The 22,450-nt window shown below is 55.9% G+C and overlaps 1 protein-coding gene across 1 annotated transcript in view; it reads right to left on the bottom strand.

Annotated features, from left to right (window-relative positions):
* The window catches only part of Tcof1 (treacle ribosome biogenesis factor 1), a 33,249-nt gene extending 15,665 nt beyond the window's left edge, over positions 1-17,584 (bottom strand). Inside the window, exons 1-11 of the mRNA XM_048331617.1 lie at positions 17,415-17,584; positions 15,044-15,099; positions 8,978-9,129; positions 8,335-8,408; positions 6,753-6,939; positions 6,150-6,223; positions 5,052-5,264; positions 3,319-3,513; positions 3,015-3,236; positions 2,549-2,755; positions 1,999-2,163 (exon numbers count right to left, since the gene is read on the bottom strand). Of these exons, the coding sequence (XP_048187574.1) occupies positions 1,999-2,163; positions 2,549-2,755; positions 3,015-3,236; positions 3,319-3,513; positions 5,052-5,264; positions 6,150-6,223; positions 6,753-6,939; positions 8,335-8,408; positions 8,978-9,129; positions 15,044-15,099; positions 17,415-17,522 (1,653 nt within the window). The 5' untranslated portion in view covers positions 17,523-17,584. The remainder of the gene's footprint in view (positions 1-1,998; positions 2,164-2,548; positions 2,756-3,014; positions 3,237-3,318; positions 3,514-5,051; positions 5,265-6,149; positions 6,224-6,752; positions 6,940-8,334; positions 8,409-8,977; positions 9,130-15,043; positions 15,100-17,414) is intronic.
* Positions 17,585-22,450: the final 4,866 nt, after the last annotated feature.

Genomic DNA, 22,450 nt, shown 5'->3' on the forward strand with positions numbered 1-22,450 from the left:
GGTGGGAGTCTGGGGCGCCCCTGCTGCCGTCAGATCCACACGGAAGCCAGGACTCGGGCTCCTTCACCTAACAACCAGGTGAACTGCAGTACATCATCTGATCCTTTCATCCTCTGTAAAATGGACCAAGTAACAAGGCTCACCTATAGGGATTTTATTTTCGTGGTGGTGCTACAGGGACTTGAACTTAAGAGCCCTAGATGCTGTCCCTTAGTTTTTGCTGTCAGGGCTATAGCTCTACCATTTGAGCCATAGCGCCACGTCTGGATTCCTGTTGGTTAGCTAAAGATAAGAGTCTTACAAACCTTCCTGCCTGGGCTGGCTTTAGACTGTGATCCTCAGATCTCAGCCTCCTAAGTAGCTAGGATTACAGGTGTGAGCCACCAGAACCCAGCTGCCTACTGGGTTATTGTGAGAATTCAGCAGGCGTTTTAGCTTGGTACTCATGTCATTAAACTTAGGTCAAGACAATCTAAGTTAAAAGCCACAAAGATAGGAAATACATTTTCTGCCTCCTCTTGGATGGAATGCTAACGTAACAGCAAGAATTCTAACAGCTATCTTAAGTTTGTGAGGCAGAAGCCAGGAACAAGATAGAAAAGCATTGCAAGTATTCTCGGCTTAAACCTGATCTCCAGTGAAACCTAGAGAACTCCCAGAAGCCTGCCAGTCTTCAGCGAATACAGATGAGAGAGATAAGCACAACAAGAGGTAACTGGGGGGCGTAATCCCTCTGCAGGATCAGGCAGCAACTGCGGCTGAGCATGCAGAAGCTGCAGCATCTCAAGGCCGTGTCTCGTGGGGGGCAGGGGTGCCAGGGGGCAGGTGTCAGAAGATACCCCACCCTAGCACCTCTCTTCTGCATGGCAAAGTCAAGACTCAAATGTTCCAGCCCAGAGCTCATCAGAACAGCAGCTGCTACATTAAGGGTTTCGGAGCGAGGAAAAGCAGACACACTCTTTCACAGACGGGAGACAACCAGTCAGGAAGCCCACCTCGACCCAGTAAGCCAATGGAACACAGGACCAAAGCGACAGCGCATGTTCCCCAACCACAGCGCAGCCGCATTAGAAATCAACAACAGAAAGGCACCCGAGTAATCCTAGACTATCTGGAAACTAAACAACCCACTTCTACATAACCCGTGGTTCAGAGAATAAGGATAAAACAGCGCCCTCACGGTAGAGGTGGGCGGCTCAAGCAGGAAGACAAACAAGGGACGTCCACAATGACACCTTTGAGGTGCTGGGTCTGGCATGAGTCTGCGGCCTGAGAACAGGGAACTCTTCCCAGGAAGGCTGCACAGCTGAAACCCCGGAAGAGGCATCCTGGGCCCTCGGGTGTCACAAGACAACAGCAAGGCGGGGAGGAGAAGATTCAGAGAAGCGCGTTCCCTAGAACAGGGGAAAGGGCCGATCCTTTCTGGGCGGTGGCTGAAAGAAGCAAGGGGTGACTAAAGTAATAAAGGAGCCACAGACGAGGACGGGCGGCACTGGCCGTCTCCTTGCGCTCCCAGGTGCGAAGTGGAGTCCCGGCTCTACACATCAAGCCTGGCCAGGCCTCCGGGGATGCCGGCCCCGACGGGGTGGGAGAGCTCACGTCTAGGGTACGGGAGAGCAGCCAAAGCCCTGGCTGCTGGGGGCCCTGCCACACACGCCACACGGGCACCCGTAAGCTCGGCCACTCCTCTGCCTCCTGGGTGAGTGGCCCGTCCTGTCTTCCTGGAGAGCCCTGGGTGGCCCCTGCCTCGCTCACACGGATCCAATGGGACAGCGCACACACTCCATGACCACTTGGTGGGCCTTTCTGAGCGCGAGGGCCCTGGCGACCACTGCGCGGACAGCACCGGCAGCACAGCGCGTGCGGGAACTCACGGGCCCTCGGGGGCGGCCCTGGAGCTCTGCTGCGTGGAAAACCAAGGGGGAGCGAGGCTGACCAGAGGCTCTGCCCACCCAACAGCAGGCGAGGTGGCCCGGCCCGCCTCCCTCCGCGCCTCACCTGTGCTGGGGCCGCCGCGGCCTCCCCACCGCTGGACTCGTCCTCCTCGCTGCTCTCGGAGTCCCCGACCTGGGCACCGGCAGGCCCCATCGTCCCAGGGAGTGCCGGCGTGGGTCCCGGCCCCGAGGCAGCTCTCCCCACGGGTCCTCTGCCCACGCACGTTCCCTGGGATGACCAGTGGGAAGGAGGGTCTCATGGGAGGCCAAGGAGGCCACACAGGCTGGCGCAGAGGACCCTCCTGACCGGGGTCCCCCACCCAGGGCCTCTGAAGTCGCAGGGCCGGGGGTAGGGAGCCCGCGTGAACCGGGGCATCCTTGGCACAAGTGACGGTAACAGCATCAACTTTCCAGGGGGAAGCCTTGTTCTGAGTTTTCAAAGCTGGTTTTGCCCAGAGGGAGGCAGAAGGCTGGAGGTACGAAACTTCAGACCCCCATGGATGCTAGGGTGCAGGCCCTGTCTGTCCTTCCCCACACCCCCACACCCCGACCCAGGAGCAGCCTCCTCGCTGCTGGGCTGATGTGAGGGCAGCCGGGCCGTCCGTCCCCCTCACCTGAGCTGCAGTCACCCCCGCCGCCGCCGCCTCCTCTTCCTCGCTGTCGGACGCGTCCTCGCTGCTCTCCGAGTGTTCTTCAGCCTTGGCCTGGGTGGTCGCGGGCCCAGTCTTCTGGGGGGGCCCCGGGGCAGCTCCTTTCCCCAAGGAGCCCTTGGCGGGATCGGGGGCAGGTCTGGTTGGGAGGCTCTTCCCTGAGGTCTTTGCCTGAAGTGAGGCACACAGGAAAGGGGGAGCTGAGGACGGACGTGAGCAGACCAGAGGCCAGGACCGCAGAGTCCCTGTGCGGAGGGGCTGGGGCTTAGGGGCCCTCCCCCTCCGAGGGGCTGAATCTGGAAGGAACGAGCCCCCCTCTCCTTTCTCACTAAGGCTCTGAGTCCTTCCACCTCCCCCGTCCAGCCCACGGGGGGGGGGGGGTGCCGTGGCCCAGGATGCTCGCCAGCAGGGCTCGGTGCCCGCAGCTCACCTGCGCGGGGCTCGCCGTCGGTGCCATGGCTGCCGGCGTCTCCCCTTCACTGTCCGAGTCCTCTGCGCTGCTGCTGTCTGAGTCCTCGGGCTTCGGGGTCGCGGCCTGGGCCCCCCCAGGTGCTGTCTTCATAGGGGCCGCTGGAGGGGCTCGTTTCTGGGGGGACTCCTTGGCAGGCGCCGAGGCTGCTCTGACCTGCGCCGTCTTCACTGGGGGTTTTGCCTGTCATGAGAGGCTCGGGATGGGCACGTGCCACGGCACCCGGCACCGCCCCGGGCTGCAGGGCGCTCCCCGCGGACCCCACCTGAAGCGGGGCCAGGGCGACGGGCGCTTCTTCCTCGCTGTCAGACGACTCCTCGCTGCTGCTCTCGGCATCCTGCCCCAGCCTTCCTCTCGTGGCCGGGGTGGCCGAGGGCCCTGGCCTTCCGGGGGTTGCGGGAGTCGGCTTGGCAGAAGCTGAAGCAGCTCGAACTTGGGGAACTTTCCCAGAGGCCTTTACCTGGTGAAGGAGGGAGAGCGGTTTACTCCCATGGTGCCCTCGGGGCTCCTCCGGGACCCTGACCGCCCTCTGGCCACACTGGCCGCCAGGTCCATCCACGAGCGCCGCCGACCAGGCTTCATCCCTCCTCTCCTGAGGTGGGCACAGCCCCGGCCCGAGGAAGGTCTCATCCTGCCCTCAACTGTTCCGGGCTGCCCACACCCAGGAGGGTGACAGCTGGGCCCCGCTGGGAGCCGCCGTGCACACCTGACTAGGCTAGGGAAGGGGATGGGAGGAGGTGCCCACCCAGAGAAGCAACGAACGAGCTGCTTAGGAGGCTGAGAGCCGAGGAAGCCAGCTAAGGCAGCAAAGTCCCTGAGGTGCTTCCCTACAATGAACCACCAGAAAGGCATAGCTCAGGTGTAAAGCTAGCTAGCCTTGAGCCAAAACAGCCAGCGAGAGCCAGAGGCCCTGAGTTCAAACCCCAGTACACACACGCGCGCCAACATGCAACGCGGAGGGGTGGAGTGAGACCCCAGAAACCTGTCCTTAGCCTCTTGGAGGCACCATCTCAGGCCGGCCTCTTTGCAGGCAGAGCGGCCATAGGCCATCTTCCCAGGAAAGCAGCAACTAACATCTCCTAAGAACCTCTCGGGGGAGGGAACAGATCCCACACACTTTGCTCGAGTTGCTTCTTTTCAAATTCTAAAACCAAGTGGGGCACACAGGGCTGCTGTGAAGTCCAGGTGGGCTCCATCTGAGGAGTGGATACCCACACTGCCAGACTCTGACCATAGCAAAGCTGCCTGGAGCTGGGGAGGGACGGCCTCCCTACCCCCACACGGAGACCTTCGCAGGCCTACTCCCACCTCAGGGCTCCTTCAGGAAGTCCCTCCTACAAGGTCCACACAGTTCCTGCCGTTCAGCTCTGGGGCTCTGCTCAGCTCTCGTCCTGCATTCTCTGCCTATCCACTTTATAGTGCCGTGACCTGGCCTACCTACCAGGCCTGGGTGTGGGCGCTCACTCTTCTCCAAGCCCTAATTCCAACAGCTTCCCCATCCTGCAGGCTTGTCCTTGGGATGTATATCCCAGAGGAAAGGCCCCAGCAACTCAGGAAGGTAATGGATCCCCTTCAACTAGCATGGTGTTTGCCCGCTCAAGGTCTTGACCAGATGGGGTCGGACAACTACAACCTGGAGACTTAGTAGGAAGGTTAGAGAATACCAGCGATCCCAGTACTTGGGAGAAAGAAACAGGAGATCTTGAACTATGGAGTTAGCTTGTTTCAAGTACCTTCACAGCCAACGAGCTGGGCGGAGGACAGCAGCCCATTTAACAGAAACGCTGGCTGAGTGATCACCAGCAGAGTGGGAAGGAGCCTCCCCCCTCTGGGAATGAGCCATCCTAGGCTACCCGGGAGGCTAGAAAGACAAGCTCACTGGCTGGCCCAGTTCCTTCACCCCAATCTCCAGGGTGGGTCTTTTCTGGCGGGGGTGTTCATTACACAGTGGCTCTGCGAGCGCCAGGGGTCACAGGCAGCCCTCCCTCGGGGCCTCACCTGGTTGGGTGTCCCCGTGGGGGCCTCTTCCTCGCTGCTCTCAGACTCTGTTCCTGGTTTAATCGCCCTCCTGGCTGGAGTTAAGGCAGCTCCCCCGGTGTGGCGCATCACATCACCCGCCTTCTCGGGGCCGGGGGCAGCCCTTCCTGCTGGAGGCGCTTTAGTAGGGGCTGGCAAGGTTTTGACTTGAGCTGGTTTTACTGAGGGCTTTACCTGGCACCAGGGGGCAGAAGTAGGAAATGAAGAGCCTTTGCTCCCTAGGTGGCGAAGGCACTTTAGTTCATAGAGCTCCTTCCTAATGCCATCTGGTTTTCAAATAACTCCCTGCGACAGACGCCATCTCGACAGCCATTTTCTAGGGCACGGAGCACGCACGGAGTGCTGGCCTCGGGGAGCAGACTCGGCGCTTTCACCCGTCCCCGCGGGGCTCACACAGGACCCAGCCTGAGAGGGCGTCCAGGCACGCCCCTTGACGTGGCTGGTGTGTCTCGGAGGCCTCTGAAGGCCCATCCTGCTTTGGCTCACCCACATGGCGCAAACGCACTGGGCGGTGAGAGAGCAGCCTGGAGTCACACCGCTCCACTCCTGACTCTAGCAGCGAGTGTTTGAACTGGGCACCCTGTCCCAGCCACCAGCACTCGGAGGCTTTCCAACAGCAAGCGCCCAGCTGGTCCCACCATGCCCATTATACTCCATCCTCCAAGGCAGGACACGGCCGGCAATCGTTCTGAAACACAGCTCAGGCCGCCATACCTCTGAGACAGGAACCCCAGTGCATCTCAGAGCCGCAGAGTAAAACCCTACGGTGGCTCTCCAGGGTGGGTGGTGGATCTTCCCAGTCTCTATGTGACTGCTTCTTGCTTCGCACTCTGTCTCTTACAGCTACACACCTGTGTCGTCCCCCCCTCCCCCAGCCCTGTGCTCCATGGCCCTGTATGGTACCCCACTCCCACAATCCCCGCCTTCGGCTACTGGCGTGCCACCAGTAGCCCGAGCCCCTCCTCCACAACACCCACAACCTTTCCAGCTCCTGATCTGATCTGGTCAGGGAGGTCTGAGCCCCACTGGGGTCCTGATGATGGGTGGGGGGGCGATTACCTCCACGTTGGTCTCATCACTTGAGCTGGAGGTGTCTTCGCTGGAGCTGCTGGGCCGGGCCACTGACACCATTCCTGAGGCGTGGATACGAGACACTGAGGGACACGCCCCCCCCTCACCTGCCCTCCCCAGCCCCTCCGTCACGCCAGCTGCTAGTGGAAGCCCAGCTCAGCACTTACTACGGCTGTACACAGAGTATAGGTCTACTGTCTCCTATGCACCCCAAGTTGGGACCCTCCGTTATCCCTGTTTCCTTGCACATCTCTAAGGGCCTCTTCAGGCCAGGACACAGCCATGCTCCAGGACCTGCCTGTAAAATCTCCATTTGCCATTTTGTCCCTGGAGGTAGGCTGGGGAGTACCCCAGGCCTTTCCACATGGTCCCTGTGACCCCCTGGAGTGGGAAGTCAGAGCACGCTGACTGCCACCCTTTGAAAAGCTGCAGCAGGAGTCAGGAGAGGGGAAATGGCCAGAGGTGCAGGAGCCTCCTGTCATACAGATTCTAGAATGTCTCAGACCTTGACCGAGCAGTGCTTCAGCCTGCATCCTCTAGGCCCTAGCCTCAGTTCTGAGCAGCTGGCTCTTTGAGGTGGGGGGTTCTCACCAGGCCTGGCAGTGGATCTGAGGGTCTGGACACTGCCCTCCTCCTCAGTTTCTGGGACCAAAATGGCATTTGCTGAGGGCTGCGCTGCCTTCTTGGGGGACTTGCCAGACAGCAGGTGGATCAAGGCTTTCCCCGCGTTGGCACGTGGCATGGAGTTCACTGTCTTGCTGGCCGTCTTGGTCTTTGCCTACAAGGAGAGGACCAGGACAAGCTTGTGTGGAGGATGCTTGAGAAGCTCAGCCTGTACGTGTAGGCTACTCCTCTTTGGGGGTGTCTGGGCAGCCTGCTTCCCTGAGCCTCACCTCATCTTCATAATTACCTTTTTCTTTGCCTGGCCTGGTGCTTGGACTCAGGGCCTGAGCACTGCCCCTGGCTTCTTTTAGCTCAAGGCTAGCACTCTACCTCTTGAGCCACAGCACCACTTCTGGCTTTTTCTGTGTATGTGGTGCTGAGGAATCAAACTCAGAGCTTCACACATACTAGGCAAGCACTCTACTACTAGGCTATATTCCCAGCCCCATAATTACTTTTATGTAGTTGCTAATGTTCAAGCTGCAGGAACACAAACCTTTCTATAACTGCAACTCTGCTTTATAAATCATCAGAAAATATCTTATTTTACTGCTTATTTTTAATTTGTATTTTAGTTGGTGAATGCAGAACCTTATGAATACCCATCCTATTTCTATGTAGTTTCTGATGAAGAAAAAAATGCTATAAAAAGCCAGGAGTCCTTCATGATAATATCCTAGCTACTCAGGAGACTAAGATCTGAAGATTGAGGTTTGAAGCCAGCCTCAGCAGATGGATGTGAGAGACTCCTATGGCCAATTAACCAACAAAAAGCAGGAAGTGGAGGTATGGCTTGAGTAGTAGAGCACCAGCCATGAGTTTGAAAAAGCGAAGGTCCTCAGTTCAAGCTGTAGTACAAAAAAATTAAAAAGTAAAAAAAAAGTTTTACAAAAGGAAAGAAAGGACATGAAGCGTTTTGGCCATTAGCGTTTTGGCAGCCCAGGCACCTTGCTCACTACAGTGCCTCCGCATCCGGACTTCACCTGGGGCCCGGATCCTTTGAAGTACAGCTCACCAGGCATCACCAGCGTGCGCCTCAGAAAGCCGCAGAGGGCAATGATGACCAGGAATGCAAAGCCCCGTAAACCCACATGCCAGGTGCAGGGTGTGGCTTGTGACTGAGTAGACGGGCCGGGAAGGTGGCCTAGTGGTAGAGTGCTGGCCTCGTGTCCGTGAAGCCCTGGGTTTGACTCCTCAGCACCACATACACAGGAAAAGCCAGAAGTGGCGCTGTGGCTCAAGTGGTAAGAGTGCTAGCCCTGAGCAAAAAGAAGCCAGGGACAGTGCTCAGGCCCCGAGTTCAAGCCCCAGGACTGGTGAAAAAGGAAGGAAGGAAGGAAGGAACTGAGTGGACCCCATCTCACAGAAACAGACTCACCAGAATCACACTGGCCCATCTCTGAGTCCAGGTTGGGCAAACACGACCCTATCCTTCTCCATCAAAGGTGAGCATTCTCTACCTGGCACTTCGAGGCCCACAGGCAACCATTTGGAAAGTGGCCTCACTCACCTGGCCCTTTTCTTTCCGGCTGGATGGTGACTCTGCCGTGGTCATTGAAGAGTTGGTAGATGCTACTCTTAGGGCTACAAAACACAAACAAACACCAGGTGAGCCACGCAGGCTTTTCTCATCTCAGGGCAGCGAGGCCAGGTCTCACCTAACGATTCAATTGGTACTGTTCGCCTGACTCTGCCGAGGATGAGCCCACACTTGTGGTAAAGAGCTCTGTGATACATCAGCCATGCCCACCACAGTAACGTGTGAGCTACACCTGCGTCCTCTCAGGACTCCATGTGCCCAATGAGGTGAGACGTTGAGGCCCCTAGAGGGGAAGGACTAGGGGAAGGTGATGTATGTGTGTCTGTGTGTGTGTGTGAGAGAGAGAGAGAGAGAGAGAGAATGTATGGCAGGAAGGGGCTTCCTGGTTTTTGCGGTTCACTTTGGGTCTTCAGAACTTGGAGACACAAGTGTTGTCTGCCACAGAGGAAAGGCTCAAGAACTCTGTGGCACCTGCCCCATCTCTTGAAAAGGCCCTTTTAGGATGTGCACTGAGGGTAGAGGCAGATGAAGACGTACCCCTAAGGCAAGCCCTGTTCTAGAGGTGCTCCCAAAGCTGCAAGGCCCTGGGGCCTTTAGACTACAGGGGTCTTACCAGCTTTGGTGGCTTCAGCTCCTGCCTCCCCTTCTTCCTCCTCCTCCTCCTCCGAGCTCTCGGAGGTACTAATAGGGTCTGATACGCGAGTCTTCTTGGCTTGCAGGGCTGCGTCATCCTCTGCCTTCTGCTTCTGGCCAAGCTCAGAGGTCCTGCAGGACAGAGGAGATCGTCCATCCCTGCTCGGTGACAGGACACCTCGGTGACACCCGAGAGCAGACCTCCCCACTCCCCCAGGCCCTAACCAGTCAGGTCTGAACTGGGTGGCCCTGAGCGGTAGAGGGAGAGTTGCTTTTCAGTTGGACCAGTGAGATTCCTTTTCTTCAAGATCCTCAACCTCCGTGCAAGCGCCATGCCAGTTGAGTGGCCAAAAGCAACTCAGAGCTGGAAGCTTGTCTCCTTCCTTCGACACTTGAGCATGAGGCAGGCAGGACCACCAATACGACACTGAGACGCTCCCGCTCCCGGGGCCCTGTGCGACACAAAACGGCTCAAGTGCGTTGTCCTCAGAGGAAACAAACAGGGCCTGGAAAGGGCAGCCACAGCTGACACGGGTGTCACAGAAACGAAGTAACAGCAGAAGTTATTCAGAGGCCTCTGAACTCCTTCAGAAAACAAAAGGCAGTACAAATGGGTGAAATGACAGGGGAGGAAGAACAAACAGAAATCTTCCAGCTGCAAGGGTCAGGAGGTACCCTCCCCAGAAAGCAGGACAGTCAGGGAGAGAAGTGTGGGGACAGGGAAGAAAACGAAACAACGAGGATAAAAGGTAGAAGCAGAGGTGATTTTTTTAAGAATCAAAATACATGGGGCTGGGGATATGGCCTACTGGCAAGAGTGCTTGCCTCATATACATGAAGCCCTGGGTTCAATTCTCCAACCACATATTCAGAAAATGACCAGAAGTGGCGCTGTGGCTCAAGTGGCAGAGTGCTAGCCTTGAGCAAAAAGGAAGCCAGGGACAGTGCTCAGTCCCTGAGTCCAAGCTCCAGGACTGGCAAAAAAAAAAAAAAAAAAAAAAAAGAATCAAAATACAGGTGCTGGGAATATGGCCTAGTGGTAGTGCTTGCCTCGTACACATGAAGCTCTGAGTTCGATTCCTGAGCCAGAAAAGGCCAGAAGTGGTGCAGTGGCTAAGCTGGCAGAGTGCTAAGCCTTGAACAACAACAAAAAAAGAATCAGAATACAGTCAAGACTTCATTGTATATACCAAAAATGTTTAAGAAAAATAAGGAGGGGCTGGGGATATGGCCTAGTGGCAAGAGTGCTTGACTTGTATACATGAAGCCCTGGGTTCGATTCCCCAGCACTACATATATAGGAAATGGCCAGAAGTGGCGCTGTGGCTCAAGTGGCAGAGGGCTAGCCTTGAGCAAAAGAGAAGCCAGGGACAGTGCTCAGGCCCTGAGTTCAAGGCCCAGGACTGGCAAAAAAAAAAAAAAAAAAAGAAAAGAAAAGAAAAAGAAAAAGAAGGGGTGGGCCAAAGGGGGGCGAAAATGCTGAAGGAGTGACACAGATCAAGATGGACTGTGCACATAAACTGCTTTGTGAAATGGCAGAAAAATGCAACATAAACTCTAAAAATTAAGAAAAGCAAGGGAAGGGTTGGGTTGGGGATGTTGAGAATGTGGAAAGGGGTAACACTGATCAAGACTCATACTGTATGCATAAACTGCTTTGTTGAATGGCAACTCCTTTGTACAAATAGACAATTAACAACAAAAGTGTTCTCCATCCAAGAACAGAACACAGTCCGTACCAGCAAACAGCAGAAGCAAAAGGCTAAGCAGGGCAACCCTGTGACCCTAGCCCTGGGCAGACTAAAGTTGTCCATGGTGAAATACACCCCAGGCCTGCTACCTGGACTTCCCTCTAGGGCCGTCACACTCCAGTGCCGGAGAGCAGACTTGCACTTAGCCCGTGGCAGCCCTTGTGCTCCCAGCAGAGACCTCCCTTGCAGTGCCAGTGGCCAGTGACTTGCAAAAGACAGGCACTGCACAGCTAAAGCCAGAGGCCTTAGGAAACCAGCAGCTGGCAACACCTGCAGCAGCACAGGGACCACAGGTGAAGAAGACACAGCAGGGCAGAGGGTTCTAAATGGGGCCTCCTGCTGTGCTCAGCAGCTCTGGTGAAGCTCACTGTGCAACTGTTTCAAGTTTCTCTTTGTCAATGACTAACAATGCCCTGGAGGCAACTTCTATGTCTCACACCTTGACCTCAGGGGGAATTTAAATGAGGGAATTCCAGGGCCCAGAGCAGTCTAAGCTACACAGACAGCTTAGTGGTCCCCACCACAGCTGTACAATGTAAATAGCATTTCTCCTTCTGGGGACCATTGGGAGGGTTAAGTGTGACTTGTCTGTGACCTCTATCCCATATCTATTCAATCTTGTACAGGCTGAGCTGCTTCCAAGTTTTTTTATCCTATTTTTCTGACATTTTCATACATACTATTTTCCTGAGCAATAGTGATTTGTTCTAATTAGAAACAATAAAAGATGTCTAACTCAATACATTCTGTCTGGTTGTTGTGCTGGTCCTGGGGCTTGACCTCAGGGTCTGGGTACTATCCCTGAAACCTTTTTGCTCAAGGATAGTGTTCCACCACTTGAGCCACAACTCCACTTCTGGCTTTTTTGGAGGTTAATTGGAGATAAGAGTCTCACAGACTTTTCTGCCTGGTCTGGTTTTGAACCACATTCCTCAGATCTCAGCCTGCTGAGTAGCTAGGATTACAGGCCTGCGCCACTGGTGCTGGGCTTAGTTTTTAAATAATAAAAGAAAGAGATGAAGTAGTGATGATAATATAGCATGGATGTAATTTTGCATACTGCATTTTTACTTGTTTGGAAAAGTGCTCCTAATAATTACTTTTGAACAGAACCAGGTATGTTACAGAGCATTACAGAAGTAGCTAATGGCCACAAGATGACAGGCTCTGTGCACGACATCTGGGCTTCTCCTCCGGAACCTGAACACACCCCCCCCCACTGTCCCCTTCCCCCCACCGTGTTCCGGTCCCTGCCCTCAGGCTTCTCTTCCTCTAGAGCACTTTTCTCACGAGCCTCACTCCTCACCCAGTACACAGCCCAAGAGGAGGGCGAGAGGCTTGCTCCCGCATCTCCCAAAGCCTTGTACCTGGAGGAAGGAGTCACCGAGAACCTGGCCCAGGGTCAAGGAGTTAAGTTTGGAGCACTGCTGGATAACCACCCTAATGGACGTGTCACCTTCTTTGGTCCCGCTGCCTACCCCAGGAGTCAGTCTGTGTCCTGTGTTTCCAGCTGGGACGGGTATGGCCCTCCCAAGGCCACTTCTTAGGAGCGGCTTGCTAAGAACGGGCTTCATTTATTCCATGTGACATACTACTTTGTTCTGTCTCCTCCCAGCAGTGTTATTAGTTCTCGCTCAGTGCTGGTGACTTGCATCTATAATCCTACTCAGAAGGCTGAGATCTGAGGAGCTAGCTTCGAAAGCCGAGTGAGACTCCTATGAAAGGGGGAGCTGTGGCTCAAGCAGTAGAGCACCAGCCTTGAGCAAAAACGCCAAGGGACAGCGCGCAAGCCCTGAGTTCAAGCCCCAATACTGGCACAAAACACAAAGAACAGTGCTTGGCTTGTAGTAGCTGCTCCCTAAATACTGACTTTTTATTACATACAGTGCTCTAAAACCTTTACAGTGCAATGAGACAGTTCTACTATTTTTCATTTTATAGATGAAGTTCCTCCAAAGTCAAAGAAGTTGCTGGGTTTGAATGAGTAGCCAGGCTGCATAGGAAAGACGCTGGCCCCACAGACGGGGGTAGCAGCAGGAAGGGTGTGTGGTGCGGCTCACTGGAACCACCTGCAGGGGAAGGAAGTGCTCTAAGTAACCCCCACCACCTGGGCAAGATGGAGGGGGTGACAAGTGCAGGGTTGCCATGTGTCCTGGGCTCACCGGAGCACCAGAGGAGAGACAGGGCTGAGGGGGACAGGGTCAGTCGTGAGCTTAGCCAGGGCTGAGGGGGACAGGGTTAGTCGTGGGCTTAGCCAGGGCTGAGGGGGACAGGGTCAGTCGTGAGCTCAGAGCTGAGGGGGACAGGGTTAGTCGGGAGCTTAGCCAGGGCTGAGGGGGACAGGGTTAGTCGTGAGCTCAGGGCTGAGGGGGACAGGGTTAGTTGTGAGCTCAGGGCTGAGGGGGACAGGGTTAGTCGTGAGCTTAGCCAGGGCTGAGGGGGACAGGGTCAGTCGTGAGCTTAGCCAGGGCTGAGGGGGACAGGGTCAGTCGTGAGCTCAGAGCTGAGGGGGACAGGGTTAGTCGTGAGCTTAGCCAGGGCTGAGGGGGACAGGGTCAGTCGTGAGCTCAGAGCTGAGGGGGACAGGGTTAGTCGGGAGCTTAGCCAGGGCTGAGGGGGACAGGGTTAGTCGTGAGCTCAGGGCTGAGGGGGACAGGGTTAGTCGGGAGCTTAGCCAGGGCTGAGGGGGACAGGGTTAGTCGTGAGCTCAGGGCTGAGGGGGACAGGGTCAGTCGTGGGCTTAGCCAGGGCTGAGGGGACAGGGTCAGTCGTGAGCTCAGCCAGGGCTGAGGGGGACAGGGTTAGTTGTGAGCTCAGAGCTGAGGGGGACAGGGTTAGTCGTGAGCTCAGAGCTGAGGGGGACAGGGTCAGTCGTGAGCTCAGAGCTGAGGGGGACAGGGTTAGTCGTGAGCTCAGGGCTGAGGGGGACAGGGTTAGTCGTGAATTCACCAGACTGGCACCCTTTGTTTGCATACCACGGATGGCAGGAGGCTCACTCCCAAGTTCACCTACTTCACTTTTGATTGGCTGATGAATAAGGCTTGTATTTACAAATTAAAGCTTGTTTTTAATGGCTACCATTGCTTTGTGGCTGGGTCTTCGGCTTCTTTGCCCCGGCTATGGTCAGGGCAGGGAGAGAGAGCGCCGTCCGCTCTCCAGCCCTTGCCGATGCTTTGTACCCCACGTGCTCCCTTGCAGCTCAATGCAGGGCTCTACCTTCCACAGGTGTGCAAGCCAGGTCCGGGGGCCACGAGACAGTTCTCCAACCCACCCACATCCTGTGTCACCCCGACTCTTCCTGAGACACGCAGGGCTTCTTTCTCCTCAGGCCCCGCCAGCTCTGGCCTGTGACGACGTCTGGCTGTCCTGCCCTCGGTGGCTCCCACTGCTTGCGAGTCAAGACCCGGCGTCTCACTCGATGGCCAGGCTGCAGGGACTGGCCCGGTGGTCAGCTGCCTGCTCCATCTGTCCTGTCCCTCCGCCCTCCAGCGCCGCAAGCACCAGCGCTCCCTGCCAGGCACTCTGCCTGCCTCTCTAATGCAACTGCTTCCAAGAGCCCCTGGGTTAAAGCCCCCCAGAGAAGCCCCGGAACTCCCAACGTGGAGGCTCGACTGGCTACATTCCGTCCCCTGACCCTAAGCTTCGGCCTTCCCTAGTCCTGGGTACCAGAAGCATTTGACTGTTTTATTTTATTGTCAAGATGATGTACAGAGGGCTTACAGTTACACGCTTAAGGTAGTGAATACACATACGTGTCTTGTCTTTTTTTTTTTGCCAGTCCTGGGGCTTGGACTCAGGGCCTGAGTACTGCCCCTGGCTTCTTTTTGCTCAAGGCTAGCACTCTGCCACTTGAGCCACAGCGCCACTTCTGGCTGTTTTCTATATATGTGGTGCTGGGGAATTGAACCCACGGCTTCATGTATAGAAGGCAAGCACTCTACCACTAGGCCATATCCCCAGCCCCCATTTCTTTTCATTTTATGAGCAGTTGTTTCATCCTACCTCCTCGACTATAATGTCAGCAACACAGGGAAGTTTGAGCGATCACTTCTGTGTCATTTGTAACACTACCACAATTCTTAAGACAGGACTGGGCATTCTGCAGGTGCTCAATAAAGGCTTGCTGATTAAGGTGATTACAACCTTCAATGTCCCCTCCCCTACCAAATGTCCACACAGAAATTCCCACACGGGAGGGGACCTGGTGTATCACAGTGGGGGGTAGGGGGCATGCTGGCTGATCCCAGCTGACTGACCAGGGTGCCCCATCCCACCTCTCAGTCCCACATACTTACTGTTGCCAGTGTGTATAGATGTCCAAAAGGGTGACAGGCTGAGCCAGAAGGTTCTTCTGTAAAAAGCAAAGAGAGGGCTGGGAATATGGCCTAGTGGCAAGAGAGCTCGCCTCGTATACATGAAGCCCTAGGTCCGATTCCCCAGCACCACACAGATAGAAAACGGCCAGAAGTGGCGCTGTGGCTCAAGTGGCAGAGTGCTAGCCTTGAGCAAAAAGAAGCCAGGGACAGTGCTCAGACCCTGAGTCCAAGGCCCCGGACTGGCAAAAAAAAAAAAAAAAAAAGCAGAGAGAGCTTCAATGAACTCCCAGCCCCCTCACCCTGGGGCCTGCACACACAAGTACCTCAGAGAGGGTCTTTCTGCTCAGAAAGGATGGCTGCATGGCCCTGGTAATACCATTCAAGTTCTGCCAGACACAAGAAGTGCCAGCAAGTAATTCTAGCTTGACACATTTGAACACAGCACATTGTAAGAGGCACCTTTGAGGCTGGCATCAGAATGTTTCAGGATAGCATTTTTCCAGGCCTTTCCTACTCCTGACCTCTGAGAAGCCTTTCAAAGGTCTGGCTAGTCGACCTCCCCAGTGCACAAACCACAACCCAGACGCTCGGGGCACCATGTGGCAGGACCACAGTCCACTGGTCGCTGGGAAGGAACAGAACCCAAATGGTGCCAGTCTCTCAGCAGAAGCAGAAAGGAAGGAGGTGAAATCCAAGGCCCTGGATGTGGGGCCAGAAGCCCCACCATGGGAACAGAAGTGCCAGAGTCAGTGCTCTAAGGAAGCTGGAAGAACCAAGTGACCAGAACAGAGGGCGGCACCCCTGAGCAGAGGGACCTGGCTCGCATCAGGCACAGATCCTGTCAGCTGGCTGCACCCAGCTCGCCCCCCCCCCCACCCCCAACTTCAAGAGCTTTCCTTATAACATGGGAAATGCACTGTGGCTGGGAGAGTTCCTGGCGGGGCCTAGCACCATAAGGTAGTAACGCCGAGACTTTTCCATCCCAGGAACACTGTGGTGGGCTCCCCAAAGGGCTTTGCCCTTCTGGTTATGCGGAATGCACTCTTCTCAGGCAAATACACAACCCATTCTCCCATTTTCTTGTGGTTTCTACACAAATGTCACCTCTTCAAGAAGGCTTCCCTGACCACTCTGCTTCTACCTGACTGCCGCTGTCATTCCCCACCCCTCCCCCTTGACTTCTTGTGACACTCAAACCTCCCATCTTGCAGGTACAATAAACTACAAGTTTGTGGGGGTTTCTTGAGCTTTTGCGCACGGACTTTCTTGCCCGGGCTGGCTTTGAACAAGTGACCCACAGACCTCAGCCTCCTAAGTGGTTAGGGTGATAGGCGAGAGCCACTGGCTCCTGGCTCAAGCTTGTTATTTTTATATTCGTTATGATTACATCTGATCCTAATAGAACATACACCCTGTATGGACAGATGGGCACCATCTCTTGCCCTCTTATCTCTTAGGCGATATAACTGAAGAGAAGAACTGAGGTCCAGGGAGGATTAGGAAACCCCTAGTTTCAGAGCCCATCATCCTTTGGCCCCTCCATGAGGTCCTGAGATTTCCTTAAAACGGATCAGGTCTGTATCCATATTTCTCAGGGAGACTGTAGCCCCTTGAACTTTTATAAAACTTCAGCCACAAGTTTTTTTTTTTTTTTTAAGCCTGCGCGCACAACACTCCTCTCTCGACCCCAGGGCCCTTGCACCTTTCCTTTCCGATCTCCACCCAACTGCCACTTCCTCGGGGGCGTGGTTCTTGTTTTTCCTGACCAGGGCCCCCCACCGTCCCTGGGTCCGCCAGCCGAGCCGCCTCCGAACTTTTGCCACTCAGCAGTCGGACCCACTTCCTGGTTCTCCGACTGGTCCTCCCCGTTCCCCCCGCCCACAGTCAGCGGCCGAGGTGGGCTAGAAACGACTGTGCGACACGAGTTCGAGTCCCCCGGCGGTCCGATCGGTGTGCAGGATGGCCCAGGCCCCGGGTTCCGAGCACGGATTTCGGGGCCCTGCCCCGGGCGTTCCCCCGGGGGGGGGTGGCACCCCCCCCCCCGCCGCCCCGGGGGCCACCGCGCCGGGCCACGTGGCCGGAGACTTAGGGAACGCGAACCCCTCAACCCGCTCCCAGGAAGGGGTGGGGAAAAGAGGCGCGGGAATTACAAAGCCCGGAGCCGCGCGAGGCGCCCGCGGCCCGGGCGGGGAAACTGAGGCCGGGGCGGAGGCCGCGGCGCCCCGCGCCCCGCGCCCGCGCGCCGAGCCGGCTCCGGGCCCCCCGGGCCCCCCGGACCCCCGGGCCCCCCGGCCCCGCGGGCTCCGCCCGCCCCGGCTCCGGACCGCGCACGCGGCCCGCCGACGCTCACCTGGCCGCTCTGCTCCTTCACCTCCCGCGCCGCGCGCACGTAGCCCGCGTGCAGCAGGTGCTGGTAGATGAGGGGCAGCAGCTCCCGCCGCTTCCGGGCCTCCGCCATGCCCGCGACCCCGGCCGGCCTACCCGTGCGCACGCCCCCCTCGGCCGGCCCGCGGCCCCGCGACCTCGCGCACCCCACTTCCGGCTCCTCGGCGCCTCGGCCGCGGGGCCTGCTGGGACATGTAGTTCCCGTCCGGCCCGGCGGCGGGAGGGGGCGGGGCCCCGGGGCCCCACAAGCCCGCCCCCCTGGGCTCGGAGGCGGGGCCAGGCCGGGCCCAGAAGGAGTAGCGTCTCTCTGTCAGCCCTTCAGCCCGGCCTATGCACCGCCTTCCTCCCGGGACTTGAGCGTCCAGAATAGCCATTCATTAATTCACACAGGCTGTGAGGCCCTTTGCAAGAGACAACTTAGCTGGCCTCGCCTTTTTCTTTTTTTTCTTTTTTCCTTTTTTTGGCCAGTCCTGGGCCTTGGACTCAGGGCCTGAGCACTGTCCCTGGCTTCCTTTTACTCAAGGCTAGCACTCTGCACAGCGCCCCCTCTGGCCATTTTCTGTATATGTGGTGCTGGGGAATCGAACCCAGGGACTCATGTATACGAGGTAAGCTCTCTTGCCACTAGGCCATATCCCCAGCCCCTCGCCTTTTTCTTTTCTTGTGCCAGGCCTGGGGCCCGGGTGCTGTTCCTGAGCGGCTTCTGCTCAAGGTGAGCAGCACTCTACCGCTTGAGCCTTTTTGTGCTGAATTGGAGATAAGAGTCCCGTGGCTGTCCCTCCCCGAGTTGGCTTTGAACTGCGGTCACCTGACCTCAGCCTCCTGAGTCGCTAGGGGTGGATTGCAGGCGTGAGCCGCCAGCACCCAGCAATTTAACTGGTTTTGCTAAGCCCACCAGTGTCACTAAAAGCTGAGCCACCGGTTCCCTCCCCTCCTTTCTATCAGTGCCCTTTGATCTGAGCTGTTCCGGCTGCACTCCCTTCACAACTGGGCTCCAGGAAAAAACAGGATTCGCTGATAAATGCCTTGTGACAGAGGGCAAACTGGCCCCTCAAAAACCAATGCCTGGGGCTGGGGATGTGGCTCAGCGGTAGAGGGCTTGCCTAGCATGCGCGAAGCCCTCGCTTCCATTCCTCAGCACCACATATATAGAAAAAGCCAGAAGTGGTGCTGTGGTTCAAGGGGTCGAGTGAGCAAAAAGAAGCCAGGGACAGTGCTCAGGCCCTGAGTCCAAGCCCCAGGACTGCCAAAACCAAAGCAAAACAAAACAGAAAACCCAATGCCAGCCAGGCACCAAGTGTCTCAGGCCTGTCATCTCAGGAGGCTGAGATCTGAGGATCATGGTTCAAAGCCAGCTCAGGCAGGAAAGTCTGTGAGACCCTTATCTCCAATTAACTACCAGAAAACTGGAAATGGCACTGTGGCTCAAGTGGTACAGCGCTAGCCTTGATCTGAAGAGCTCAACACCCATGACCCACCCAGAGTTCAACACCCAATGACCAACAAAAAACAAAAACAAAATAATGCCAGTTGCTTATTGTCTTAAAGTGAAAAACTACGGAGACCTTCTGCCAAGCAACTAGTTTGGTTCCAATGACAAAGTGGTAACTTCTCTGGAATTAATCTAACGATTAGGACTGACATAATGAACAACCAGGTAACACTTTGGCCTGGACTGTATTAACTATACTTGCCCTGCCTCCAATTGTTGTAAATGCATTTACAACAATCGCTAACACACTCGCATGCACTATTCTTAGGAGCTCTTCTATGCATTTCTGCTTAGAACTCCTCATGACAAGCTTGGGTGGTAGAAATGAAAGCTATCTCCATTTCATAGGCACAGGAGCTGAGGCACAGAGAAATTAGGTAACTTGCCCAGGTTCACTTAGTTAATCAGAGGCCAGGCCTTGTGGCTCTCAACACTCTTATTCCACTAAAATGTTATCTTTATCCTTTTGTCACTGTAGTATGTGACCATTTGCTTAGCATGGCTCCTCTCATTAAACTACAATCCACAATCCATCCACACTAGATAGCTGTTCAATGGCTAGCTGGATGCAGATTCGGCCTCGCTCAGGATCAGCCGCCTTTGGGTGCGGCCCAGGGGAGGGCGCAGAGGGGGATAAAAGAGAGAGGGGAAGACAGTGCAGGACAAGCTGTGAAACCAGCAGACAGACTCTCCATCTGAGATGGGAAAACGGAAAGAGGGCTGTGTGGGAGGGACTGAGGAGGAGGATGGGGGGGAGTGAGAGTGTGAATCCTACTTCAGACATCTTGAGCCCCAAATGCCTGTGGATAGCCAGGGTAGGTACTGCAGGTAAAACCCAGGGCCTTTTGCTTGCTAAGCGAGCCTTCTTCCCTACCCTGAGCGTGTGCTTGGAAACCCGGCTCGAGGATAGCACAGAGGTCGGGGCTGGAGCTGGAGCCCTCTGGTTTACATGACTGGCGTGGGGCTTGGGAGGGATTCAGGCAGGGGTCAGGTGACAGTGGGAGTCCTAAAGGGGACAGGAAGAACAAGGGAGGCAGGGCTTTTTTTTTTTTGGTGGTGGTGGTGGTGATGGGTGTGTGTGTGTGTGCGCGCGCGTGTGCACGCACTGCAGAGGGAAGCTTAATGAAGGGGATTTATAGCCCTGGGCTGCTGTGAGAAGCCTGTCTGAGAGGAGGAGTGGGGGTGTGGGTGGAGAGGCTGGTCTTGAAGATGAGGAGGGAGGGCTTCCTCGGAACGCAGAAAGGAGAACAAAGCGGGAATGGGTGCAGATGTAGATGTAGGTTTGCAGTGGGGTGTTGAGGGAGATTTCATCTTGAGCTATTTTCTTCTGCAAAGTGGGAGGAAAGGTCTGCTAAGAGTGAGGGGAAGGGGTGAGGCGTGTGTGTGTGTGTGGGGAGGACCAGAAGGGTCGTTCCCAGAGCTGAGAAGCAATGTGCCCACAGGAGCTCCAGTTTCCTGATAGTCGTGACAACACACGTGGGGTTGATGGTCTTTAAAGCATGTGTGTTCTGGCCTGTCCTGCTGAGATTTCCACCACCAAGTGTCACCTGGCCGGGTGCAGGCAGAGGAGAGTACTTGGTAGGGTTTGTGTTGGTGGAGGGTTTTTCCAGATGAGCAGGGAAAATGGACACAGGGCTCTAAGGTGTTGTCCAAGAGGCATCTTGTCTGTGGATCTAGGCTGGGGAGGAAGTGTGAAATGAAGGCGGATGGGATTGGTTTTCAGGGAGACAGTGCAAGTCTTTGTATGGGCCATTTAAGAGTGGGAACCAAAAGCCTGGGATCAGAGACAGTGCCAGGCGGGTGGGCAATGGCATGGATGATGAGGATACAAGCCTGTTAGACTTGAGATTTCAGGATGCTCTTCCTCCCAGAAATCGTTCCCTCCCTCCCTCCCTCCCTCCCTCCCTCCCTCCCTCCCTCCCTCCCTCCCTCCCTCCCTCCCGCCCTCCCTCCCTTCTGTGGGTTGTCGGGCTTGAACTCTGGGCCTGGGTGCTGTCCCTGAGCTCTTCAGCTCAGGGCTAGCATTCTACCACTTTGAGTCACAGCACCACTTCTGGTTTTCTGGTGGTTCATTGGATATAAGAGTCCCATGGCCTTTCAAAGCCAGGCTGGCCTTGAACATCGATTCTCAGATCTCAGCTTCCTGAGTAGCTAGGATTACAGGTGTGAGCCACCAGCACCCAGCACCATTTCACTTTCTTTGAAAAAATTTTAATGCAAACACTGGGGTTTGAACTCAGGGCCTCAGGCTATAGTTGTGCTTTTTTCACCGAAGGCTGGCACTCTACTCTGTAAGCCACACCTTCACTTTTAGCTTTTGCAGGGTTAATTAGATATGCAGATTTCACAAACCTTTCTGCCTTTGGCTGGCATTGAACCTTGATCCTCAGATCTCAACCTCCTGAGTAGCTGGGATTACAGGCATGAGTACCAGCCCAGCTTCGGTTTCACTTTCTTGAGGGCATCCTTGCTGTAGCTGAAAAATCCAACACCCAAATACAAAGCCCTGGTGTCCAGCCCTTGCCTGGGGAGTCCTGCCACCGTCTGCGAGGCGATGGTGACTGCCTTCCCCACAGAGGAGGAGGGCATTCCCGGAGAGGAAAGCACGCGTCCTGAGCCGCAGAGAAGGGCCTGGGCATGCGTTCTGCGCTCGCCTTGGGAGAAGCAGAGAAGGAGTGCTTTTTTTAACTTCCAAACCTAAATAAACCAGGAGGGCCTAATGCCTTCTGTCCAGGCACAGGTCACAGGTCGTTTGCTTTTGTGGGGTGTCCAGTAGGATTTGTTGCTGGCACTTACACTTTGTCCTCTACTGCTGGGAGCTGCTTCTTCGGAGGACAATTTCTTTATTCGCCTGATTTTCCAAATCATACCCTTCACTGAATCGCCTCGGGGCCCAAGCTCAAAATTAAAACATTAAACCAATAAAATAGACCATGGCAACAATTAAGGAAGCAGCAAACAAAACCCAGCATAAAAACACGTTTCGCCTTGGAGCATTTCTTCTCCTTTGTCAGTGAGTGGCAGGAGCCGGAAGCTTCCAGTCCACTCAACTGCCAGGGCAGGGCAGGGCAGCCAGGCTTCCGCCAGTGCAGTGCCGCAGAGCAGAGCAAGGCCCAGGGGGGCCCAGCAGGTGGGGCGCGGGGGCCTCCTCCCCCAGCTGGAGGCTCTGGTGGGCGGTAGCCTACAGGGGCCGCTGGTCTAGTAGCCTGGAGATGACTCTTCTTGCTCCGGTTCTGCTGTGTGACCTGATGGTCTCCGGTTCTGTGAAATGGAAGTGCTGGGGGAGGGCCTTCCCCAGCCCGGATTCAAGAGAGGCGCTCTTCTCCAGGGGCCTGGGACCCAGAGCCGGCTCCCTTCACCCACCTCCTCTCTCTCCCGGAAGGCAGATGCCATCCTGTTTGAGGTTTGATGATCTCCTTGTCCCTGGCTCATTTTTCCTTCCTACAAAGGGATTGTAGCCAGGCTGGAGGTGGCTCACCCTTGTCATCTGAGACACAGAAGGCCGAGAG

This window comes from Perognathus longimembris, chromosome 22, assembly GCF_023159225.1.
Source record: "Perognathus longimembris pacificus isolate PPM17 chromosome 22, ASM2315922v1, whole genome shotgun sequence".
Lineage (NCBI taxonomy): Eukaryota > Metazoa > Chordata > Mammalia > Rodentia > Heteromyidae > Perognathus > Perognathus longimembris.